At 48.5% G+C, this 10,955-nt stretch overlaps 1 protein-coding gene across 3 annotated transcripts in view; it reads left to right on the top strand.

Annotated features, from left to right (window-relative positions):
- Positions 1-10,955, top strand: part of LOC104985129 (chromosome unknown open reading frame, human C9orf91) — a 25,391-nt gene that overhangs the window by 11,384 nt on the left and 3,052 nt on the right. For all 3 annotated transcript variants that reach the window (XR_824843.1, XM_010835136.1, XM_010835135.1), the window contains 5 exons: positions 639-746; positions 1,470-1,619; positions 5,097-5,207; positions 7,126-7,206; positions 8,085-8,270. Coding sequence is in view for 2 of the 3 variants with exons in the window: in XM_010835136.1 (XP_010833438.1) it covers positions 639-746; positions 1,470-1,619; positions 5,097-5,207; positions 7,126-7,206; positions 8,085-8,270 (636 nt within the window). In the remaining variant the exon portion in view is untranslated. The remainder of the gene's footprint in view (positions 1-638; positions 747-1,469; positions 1,620-5,096; positions 5,208-7,125; positions 7,207-8,084; positions 8,271-10,955) is intronic.

The following is a 10,955-nucleotide window of genomic DNA, read 5'->3' as shown; positions in this document are numbered from 1 at the left end:
TGAAAAGTGAAAGTGAAGTCACTCAGTCGTTCCCAACTCTTAGCGACCCCATGGACTGCAGCCTACCAGGCTCCTCTGTCCATGGATTTTCCAGGCAAGAGTACTGGAGTGGGGTGCCATTGCCTTCTTCGGTATAATACATATATAAGTGTTATATGTATTATCTTGTTTAATATGCACACCACCTCTATAAAGTGTACAATTATTACCCTCATGTTCCAGAGGAGGAAAGTGAGGCTCAGAGAAGTGGGTGTCCTTGCTCTGGGTCACGCAGCACATGAGGGGCAGGGCCAAGGTTTGGACCCAGGGCTGGTCAACTCCAGGGCCTGCCCCTTAACCATTAGGCTCTCCTGGGTCTGTTGTGAGGTGCTGAGCCTGGGGTTATGGGGATCCCTCTCCTGGACGTCTCCCTGGGTCTTGAGCTGTCCCGCCTCCCCATTAGGGCCCGTCCTTCTCTGACCCTGTGATGCCGTTCAGGGCTCCATGCACCTTGTTCTGCGTTCTAGGGCAGCCCAGGATGCACTCACCCCACTTCCACATGATAGCCACGTGAACTGGACACAGCATGTTTGCTGGTGGGAAGAAGGGGCATGGTTCTCTGTGGCCGACGGGTCTCTTTCCCTTGGGTGGCCAAACAGGTCCCAGCTGACCAGTACAGGAGCCTGGCTGAGAGCGCCCTCTTAGAGCCCCAAGTGAGGAGATACATCATCTACAACTCGAGGCCCATGCGGCTGGCCTTCGCTGTGGTAAGGAGGGCGGGGTCCCCTGAGACACTGCTGAATTCAGTGCCACGCCCTGCAGCCTCTGGGTGCTGGTAACGCCTTTAGGGGCTGGTGGCCAGGCTGCCGGGGAGAGAGCAGTACCCACGGCCCTGGGTTTGGTGTAGGAGGAGGTTTATGGGGGAGAGTTGTTACCAGCTCCTCATGTAAGGGGTGGATGGCAGATTTACTAAGGGCAGAGGATGGGGGACTGGGAATCTGCAGACCTACCCCCGAGACCCCAGTCTTAGTATCTGGTCTTGTGAAGACCTTTCTGCTCTCTGGGACTTGGTTATTTTATTGACCTTTATAACAGCCACATGAGGGAGGTATTATTGTCCCCATTTTATGGATAAGGAAACTGAGGCTCAGAGAGGTGCCATAACATGTCAAGTCCACTTAGCATTTAAAGTGGGCTTCTGACTCAGATTCATCTCACTCCCAAGCCCTGCCCTTTTCTGTTTTATTTAAAATCAGAGTAAGAAGGAATTTGGAATACCTGTTCTAACCCCTTGCCTCTCCATCTGCTTATGAACAAGGAACAAGGGCTTGTTCTCACAGGCCCCCACACCCGCATTGGTCTGTCTGGCACTGTGAGCTCTCTAAATCCGAAGAGGGTGTCTGAAGTGGCCAGAGGGTGGCCCTGGGAGTGGAGCTGCTCCACCCAAGGACAGGTGTCCCTGACCATGCCCTCTCTCTGGCTTCTCACAGGTGTTCTACGTGGTGGTGTGGGCCAACATCTACTCCACCAGCCAGATGTTCGCCCTGGGGAACCACTGGGCAGGCGTGCTGCTCGTGACCCTGGCTGCCACGAGCCTCACCCTGACTCTCGTGGTCATCTTTGAGAGACACCAGAGGAAGGTGAGCCCTCCGGGGACCCCAGCCATGCTCCCTCCAGAGAGGCTGTACCAGCAGGAGAACCCCAAGTCAGACCTTTCTTCCACCTGCTTCAAAGAATTTCCCCAGCTGGGAAACTTCGCCCTGGCCCATGTGTCCAGTGACTCAAAGAAGTCCAGTCACACGTGTGATCAGGTCCTTTCTGTTTTTCCCTCTGATCCCTGTGTGTTGTTTTTTGGAAGCGGGCTGGGTTTTGAGAGAGTCTGGGAGTGGCAGGGACGGCCCTTTGAGGCGACTGGGTCTCCCCTGCCATGCGCCTCCCCTCCCTGTGTGCTTGCGATAGCCGTGTGCGTGGGTGGACTCCAGCCTGGCTCTCAGTTGACAGTTGCATCACCTTTAATCTCAGTAGCGACTTCTGAGGCCAAGAGTGGGTGATCAGGGAGTTTAGGTAACTTGTGCCAATCCCAGTCTGACTGGCAGAGTTGGGAGTTCAAAGCTTGAACCCTCTGATTCCTGTGCCTTCATTCACAAAGGAGATTGATACCTCTGGCTTAATGCATGGTTTGCTAACTGTCTTCTGCTTCTTCAGCATCAGTCTTTTGTTACTGTTGAGCGCTTCATATGTGGTAGATCATCTATTAAGTGCTTTACATACCTTAACTCAGAACCCCCCAGTAAATCTCTGGGTAGAGTCTTTTATATTCATTTTACAGGTGAGGTACTTGAGACTCCAAAAGGCCCAAGGAGTAGTCCAAGGTCATGCTGCTAATAAATGGCAGAGCTGGAATTCAAAGCCAGGAGCTCAGATTCCAATCCATGTTCTGGACCAATACCCAAGTGCACTGTTGTTCTGTGGCTGTAACAGATAACCATAACTGTAGTTGCTTAAAACAATGTTTTGTTTTACAGTTCTGTAGTGTAAAAGTTTTGACAGGGTAGGGCTATCTCTTCTCTAGAATCTCTAGTGGGGAATCTGTTTCCTTGTCTTTTCTAGCTCTGGAGGCCTCCTGCGTTTCTTGGCTCATGGCCCCTTCCTGCATCTTCAGAGCCAGCAGTGGTGAATTGAGTCCTCACATTCTTGACTCTGAGTCTTCTCCCTCCCTCTTCCACTTTTAAGGCCCCTTGTGATGACTTTAGGGCTCCCCTGGTGGCTCAGATGGTAAAGAATTTGCCTGCAATGCAGGAGACTCAGGTTTGATCCCTGGGTCTTTGGGCTGTCTAGGTAATCTGCGCCAGTCTTCCTATTTTAAGGCTAACTCATTAGCATCATTAATTCCATCTGCCACCTTAATTCCTCTGTGTTATATAACGTAAATTCACAGATTCTGTGCGGTAGGATTTAAGCAGCCTTGGGGGGTCATTATTCTGCCTACCACACCCCCACCGTCATTCTTTCTTCTTTTTTTAAAAAAAATCTATTTGTTTATTTTTGGCTGTGCTGGGTCTTCACTGCTGCACATGGCTTTCTCTAGCTGCAGCGAGCAGGGGCTGCTGTCTAGTTGCAGTGCGTAGGCCCTCATTGTGGTGGCTTCTCTTGTTGCAGAGCATGGGCTCTGGAGTGTGGGCTCAGTAGCTGTGGCGCCTAGGTTTAGTTGCCTTGCAGCATGTGGGATCTTCCTGGAGCAGAGATCAAACCCGTGTCCCCTGCGTTGGCAGGTAGGTTCTGAACACCTGGATCACCAGGGAAGCCCCTCCACTGTTCTCCTAGCTACTTTAGGAAGCTCCCCAGCACCTGGCACAGAGATGGACTTTGAGACCTTTAGTAAACACTCTACTCTTGCCTGACTCAGGAGGAGAGGGCGGGATGTGAGGAAATGTGGTCAGAGTTTAGGGTATGAATTCCATTTAGCGCCTGTGCTCACGGGAACGAATAGGAACTTTATGGCTCAATCATTCTGAAAGGATCTTTGTTGAGCTTCGAGATGAGGCTGACAAAATAATGCTGCCCTTGGGCTCCGTTAATGCTTTCATGGTCTTGTGTTTGGCCTATAAAAAAATAAATTGAACTGGCTGCTTTTGCAACAAGAACCTTCTCTTGGGGAGGGGGAAAATGCTAAGTGTTCTGCTTTATCAGGAGCAAGAAAAATATCTGGCGCCTGGCAGGTGCTTCAGGGAGGCAGTTCAGGGAGGCCTGCTATGGGTTTCTGCCTCCTTCCTCTGTTTCTTTCCTATTCAGCTGGTATTCACGAAGGCTCAGCAATGCCAGGGGATGTGCTGGGCATAGGGCAGAGAGATGAACAAAACTGTTTTTCCTCATAGGTGCAGCATGGAGGCCCCAGGTGCATAATGGCTCTTCTTTCATTGCTGTTTTTTGATCCTCCAGGATCCTTTACTTTCTAATATGGCCATCATTTAATGAGCACTTATTATGTGTTCTGTATTTGGGGCCTGATATCTATGCCCAACAACCTGACAAGAAGGCAGGATACCCCTACCATTTGCTAGCCCTACAACCTGGGGTGACTTATGGCTTAACCTCTCGGGGCTTTAGTTTTCTCATCTGTAAAATGGGATGATAATTGTAGCTCCTCATAGGATTGCTGGGAGAACTAAATGATGTAATACACGCAGCGTGCTTGTACTCCTACTTGTGTGCGTGCGTTAGTTGATCAGTTGTGTCCAACTCTTTGTGAGACAGTGGACTGTAGCCCGCCAGGCTCCTCTGCCCGTGGAATTCTCCAGGCAAGGATACTGGAATGAGTTGCCATTCCCTTCTCCAGGGGATCTTCCCAACCCAGGGATTGAACCTGGGTCTCCCGCGTTGCAGGCAGATTCTTTACCATCTGAGCCACAAGGGGAGTGCATAATCCTACCTGGTATTATATAACGTATTAACTCTTCACTAGTGGGGAAACCAAAGCTCAGAGAGGTTAAGTAACTGGTCTGTGGTCACACAGCCTTCCTTATGTCTTCCTTTGAGCCTCAGCTCAAGGACTTCTTCTCAAATCCCTTGTTACTCAGGACCTTGCAGATCCCCCTCCCTGGCCGTCGTCACTCTGACTGTTTGTGTTCAACCTGCATCACACAACATCCTTGACAGCCTCAGCATTTGTACACACCGCTTTGGTTTCCCCTGTTTGGGAGAGGTAGGAGCCCCTCCTCCTGCAGATACCTGTGGCATATGACTGTGTCCTGGGCACTGGGTGAAGTGCTTCACACACACGGTCTCAATTCAATCTCACCACCTTCCTAAGGGCTGGGGACACTTTTTATCCTTATTCAGAACTGGAGAAAGCGAGACTCAGAGAAGGGACACAGCTGACCAGGACCACACTACCCAGAAGTAGCGGAGCTGGGCTTCACCCCAGGCTTGCTGACACTGTTGAATTTATTGTCCCAACAACCCCACAGTCTGTTGTATAGGGGAGACAGTGGCTGTGTCTTAAAGACCAAGATTGTCCCGTGGTGTCTTGGGCTGGGACAGTGCATGGTTATTGCCTGGGCCCAGGAGTGCCCCGACAACATGAAGTTCAGGCCGTGAGGCTGGCGTTTGTCTTCTAGGCCAACACCAACACAGACCTCAGGCTGACAGCTGCCAACGGAGCCCTCCTGAGACACCGGGTGCTGCTGGGGGTTACAGACACGGTGGAAGGTTGCCAGAGTGTGATTCAGGTACTGCGTCATCGAGCGACCCCTTCTGTGGGAGCTTTGAGGCCGGGCTCCCCAGGTCTGTGCAGTGTCTGCCCGGGTCTGCTAACAGAGACGGCATCAGCAGCCCTTCCTTCCTCCCTGCTCCTGTGTCCCCTTCTGGAGACTCCTCTCTTTGTGGTTAGCAGCAGCCTAGAACCTCCACAAGGCAGGGCTGGAAGGACAGTTTGAAGGAAGCCAAGCTACATTCTGCCTTCAACATTTATTCAGCAGAGAGATGGGGCCTCCCCTGTTTCAAGCCCTCAGTGCCCAGATGAGGTCCCTGGAGAGGCAGGTCAGACCCTGAAGGCTGTGTGCCCCTGGCTTGGGTGTTTCCTTGGCTCCAGGGAAATGCGAGATCTGAAGCGACCAGAAGGAGGTCACGCAGTGTGTCTGGGACACAGCCGGGCTGGATGAGGCTCAGGGCTCCCGATCCTGGCTGTGCTCTGCCAGTGGGATTGGTGCATCTCCTCAGTCAGTGTCACGCCTGCATCTTACCCAGTGGGAGCCCGGGGTGGGGGTACAGGTGGTCTTTGGTAGGAAGCCCATTGGGCACATGACCTGTACATCCCCAAAATATTTACCGAGAGCCCACAATGTGCCAGGCACTGTTTTAGGTATTGAGGCTATGGCAGAGAACAGACATAGGCAGGTCCTGAGTTTACGAAGCACGCCCGAGATGGTGTAGGATGTAAAGGGATCTTGCTTGACACCAAGGGTGAACTTGATCACTAGACTACTGGTAGGTCAAGCGTGATAGTGTAGATCAGAAGCTTCTTGAATCTGGGGGTCTTTTCAGCCTCATTTACCTCTAAATCCTCTTTTATCGTTTGGTACAGAGGAGCGACTTGGCAAGTGTTAGTTGGATATATGGCTGGCTGGCTGGATTGACTAAGGAGTGGACACATCTTTTAAAAAACCAGGTTCTTCCAGTTACAAAGTAGCATCTTGAGACGGGGTGATATAATGGATTTTTTGGGGGGGGGATGTGCGGCATAGAGGGGTCCAGGGTGAGTGATGGGTGAGGGTAGAGGTGAAATCAGTGCAGCATGAAGAGGTGATCACTGAACCAAGATGATGGGTGACTGGGAGTTAATGCCTTCCTGTGCTCTTCTTCTGTGTATATACGTTCATGATAAAAAGTAAAAAAGGAATCCACATATTCCCTTGGGGGTGAGGTAGTGGGAGAGATGTGACCTTGGGTCTCACCGGGAAGAGGGAGGCCCGAGATCCAGAGGAGTGGGTCTGTGGCCAGGGCCGTGGGCCAGGCGCCAGTGGTTTCTTGCAGAACTCAGGTTGTGATGTGTGAACATGGAGGATTTCCACCTGGCTGAGTTTACCCCGGCCTCCTGGGGACTGTGGAGGGGGTGGAACGGGAGGTGATGGCGAGGGGCCAGCAGACTTCTTAGCCGCTCCTGCCTCCAGAGCCCCCAGGTTGTTGACCTCTGACCTGGCCACGGACAGTGGAGGTGATAGCTCTGAAGGGTTTCACTCGTTTGATTGTTAGGTTCCAGACAGAAGGGCATCCCAACCACTGTGGATAGAGGGGGTACATACATGCGTTCATCCCAGGTGGATATGTGATGTCCAGGATGGTCCAGAGTTTATCTGGGATGTTCAGTGACTTGAGAGAGATGGGACTTCAGCCATTTGGGACAGGGTTTGACAGTTTCCGAATTTTGCACACAAAGCCATTTGTCTGCCAGTCATCCAAAGGGGATCGGCTATGTAGGGGAACTCAGAGACAGCAGAATGGCTCCCATCTGAGACCAGGGTGAATCTGGTCATCCCCAGAAGGGCAGGCCTGTGGGGAGGAGGCAGGGGGTGAGGCCCGTCTTGGGGATGGAGAGTTCGAGGTCCGGCGGGCTTTGTCCTCTGTGGTCATGACTGCTTCTCTCCCCAGCTCTGGTTTGTCTATTTTGACCTGGAGACCTGTGCGCAGTTTTTGTCTGATCACATTCGAGAGATGAAGATGAGCCAAGAAGTAAGTAAGATACCTTAAGTGAAAAACAAAAGAAGAAAATAAACCAGGAGGCTAAATTGTATAGATTGCATTATCTCAGTGTTGGGAAAATGTCTAAGGAAAAAGTTACTTGGAAGGAAGAATACCTCTGTGGAATCATGGCTGTTTTTGCCCAGGATATTATGGCTGTTTTTCTCTTCCTGTATAACTAGTTGCATTTGCCACATTTCTTATAGTGAATGTTTATTTTAATTATAATAATAGTAATAAATAATAATAGATTTCATTTATCACAACAACAATGATAAAGATTCTGGCAGAGGAAAATACCATATATTTAAGTGACTTTCCCTGGTTTAGAATCTTCAGTGTTTTGGGGAAGAACAGGGAGATTTTGCTTCACCTACACAGAAGCAGAAACTGAGGCTCTGAGAAGGCCCAGAGCGAGCTGGAAATGCTGGATTCGGAGCCCAGCCCTCCCATCCTCGAGCCCTGTGCTTCTTTCATGGGACCCATTTCCTCGGTCCCGAAAGTGCTGTAGTTGGTCTTGAATTCAGGATTGTGGCTTAGCCCCGATCCAGCTAAGTTAGTCCCTGTGTGGCTTAGGAGAAGGCCTTTGAGTTCAATTGCTCATCTGCAAATATGGGTAAAGATTCCCATGTCCCAGGCTACGCTGAGGAACAGATGAGAGCATGGACGGAAAAGTGCTTCTGACTGTATTTTTGCAGGAATTATCTGATCTCTCCAATGTGGCTCAGCTCCAGGGTCTCCTGAGGTCAGCATCTGAATCTGTAGACAGTCCACCCATCCTCTGTGGGTCTGATGCTTGGCTAGCCACCTGGCCTCCTACATCCACCCAACTGAGGACACCACTGAGCCCCTCTCTGTTTCCTTTGTAGTCCTTGCTGAGAAGCAGATTGAGCCAGCTGTGTGTTGTCATGGAGACTGGGGTAAGCCCCACAGCCAACGAAGGGCCAGAGAACCTGCTGGAGGAAACTCCTCTCCTGCCCGACCGTCCGGGTTCCACGGAGAAGCCGCTCATGCAGACTGAACTTCGCCAGCTTGTTCCTGAGGCTGAGCCGGAGGTAACAGGCACCCGGGCCGGTAGGGCCGCCCTCCTTCACCGGGTGTTTGCATAGAGTCCGTGCATGGCTCTCAAGTTCTACTGTAGATTCCTGGGACGTGCCTTTACTGAGTTGGTTGGGACAATACACCTCTTCCAGCCTACTAGTTTTTTTTTAATATTTTTTTTCTTCACTGCAGCAGTTTAAAAGATAGCTTGCTGCTACTGTTGCTGCTAAGTCGCTTCAGTCGTGTCCGACTCTGTGCGACCCCATAGACAGCAGCACACCAGGCTCCCCCATCCCTGGGATTCTCTAGGCAAGAACACTGGAGTGGGTTGCCATTTCCTTCTCCAGTGCATGAAAGGGAAAAGTCAAAGTGAAGTTCCTCAGTCGGGTCCAACTCTTAGTGACCCCATGGACTGCAGCCTACAGGCTCCTCCATCCATGGGATTTTCCAGGCAAGAGTACTGGAGTGGGGTGCCATTGCCTTCTCCAAAGATAGCTTAGAGGAATATAAATATAAATTTTTAAATATAAAATACTTACTGGGTACCCCCCATTTAAAAAATATCTTGGTATTTTTTTGTATAGTTCCATGGGATGTGTAGTTGTGTGTTGATGGATGGTAAGCCTGTCTCAACATGAGCATGTTGATAAATATTTGGGTCATTTTAAAATCTGTTTATCAACCGATCTATCATCAATGTATCTATCTCCTTAAATTGCAGTTGGATATTGAAATCTTATGTGCATCTCTGTTGAATTCCCATTTCCTCCTGCTCCAAAGTTCTGTTGGGTCCTGCTAGCTAAGCTGTTTGTTTGGGATGGCTAAGAGCTGGTAGACCAGAAGTCTGGTAATATGGTTTGCAGCTTGTGGAACCCCCTTCTCCCCATGAGGACAGACGGTTTGGATGACAAGCCGCGAGGGGTGATCTCCGGCAGGGTGTGATACGGGAGAACACTTGCCTTTGGTTTTTTGCCACTAGATTTGGAGATGAAAAGTCTAGTCCAGTCCAGACTTTCCCTTTTGCATGGATGGGGAGTGGGGAGCCTGCAAATAGGACCATTATGAGAGAAAATGATAAATATATTAATCTCTTCAAAGAGCTGAAAATATAAGGTCACATTCTTTCTTGCGCATGCATGTCTGGGTTTATGTGAAATAGCCTATTAACTATGATGGGTCTTTTAAATGATTTTTTTCAAATTCACTCAAACCAATAGTAATACAATTTCCTGTCATGAATATCAAGTCTCAGTGCGTGTGCACATGTTTTTAAAGTAGCTGCTCTTACAACGTAGTGAGGGAAAGTACAATCGATGCCTAAGTCTCAGCCTGGGCCAGACTGTCTTATTTCAGGAGGAACCCAGTATGTGTGAAAGGCAGATAAATAGTTATAATGACCTCTTACATTTTTATAGATTTTTGTCATGCATAAAATTCTTTAGCATTTCCTCTAAAATATGGGTTATTTTCCCTTTTTTCTTGTTGGGTGAAATAAACTTCCAGGGGGTCAGCTGACTTACTCAAGGTCACATAACAAGGGAGAATATGGCAGAATCCAGGGCAGAAACCAGCCTATGATTTTCAGGAGGCAAATTTTCTTGTTGAGTTTCTTTGCTTATGTTAATCAATTTTGAAGTAAATGGGTGCAAAGCTCAATCTGAATTAGTAAGTGGTAGGCTATTTGATGTTTTCAGCATTTTTCTAGCACAAAGGATAACTCTAAGGAAACACTGATCCAACAGAGCTAGTTTCTGCTTTTTGAATAATGATAGTGATATTGATGGCATTTATTGAGTACTGCACACTGGGCTTTCTTTCCATAAGTTCCTTTAATAAATCCTTACTGTAGCACAATTAGAAAGATGTTTCGATTTTCTGTCTTTTGCTGCTGAGGAAATGGCTCAGCAAAGTGAAGTGACTTGTTCCCAGTCTGTCCCAGGGTGGCTGAGCTGATATTCCCACTTTTTTTGATCCCTAACTGTACCGACATAAACAGCCTGGGTGTAACCCACACCTTACTGCATAACCTTCAGACTGGCTGCAGGTGAAAGATCTCTGAAAGAGGAAAATAAATATAACATTTTAAATAAAAAATACTTATTAGGTACCCCCCCATTTAAAAAATGTCTTGGTATTTTTTGTGTGTAGTTCCATGGGATGTGTAGTTGTGGGTCCATAGGTGGTAAGCCTACCTAAACATGAACATGTTGATAAGTATTTGGGTCATTTTAAAATCTGTTTATCAGCCAGTCTGTCATCAATCTATCTCCTTAAATTGCAGTTAGATACTGAAATCTTATATGCATCTCTGTTGAATTCCATTTCCTCCTGCTCCAAAGTTCTATTGGGTGCTACCACCTAAGCTGTGCTGCACGTTAAGGAGCTAGACCATCTTCCCTGGAATCCCAGCTGCCAGACAGGTGGATGGAACTTTGGAGACCAAATGTGTTAATAAGAGCATGCAGTAAACACAATTTTTCCAATTCTTTTTTTTTTTTTTTACTTAAATTTTTTTTCCACTGCAATAAAATATACCCAATATTAAATTTCCCACCTTAATTCTTTGTAAGTGTATGATTCAAGGGCATTTAAGTCCATTCACATTGTTGTGCAACCATCACTACATCCTCCTCCAAACCCTTTTTATCTTCATTATTGAAACCACATACCCATTAAAATACAAACTCTCTTACCTTCCC

Source organism: Bison bison, unplaced genomic scaffold (assembly GCF_000754665.1).
Source record: "Bison bison bison isolate TAMUID 2011002044 unplaced genomic scaffold, Bison_UMD1.0 scf7180017864039, whole genome shotgun sequence".
NCBI lineage: Eukaryota > Metazoa > Chordata > Mammalia > Artiodactyla > Bovidae > Bison > Bison bison.
The sequence above is the reverse complement of the archived record's forward strand: the minus strand, read 5'-3'. Positions and strand labels throughout refer to the sequence as shown.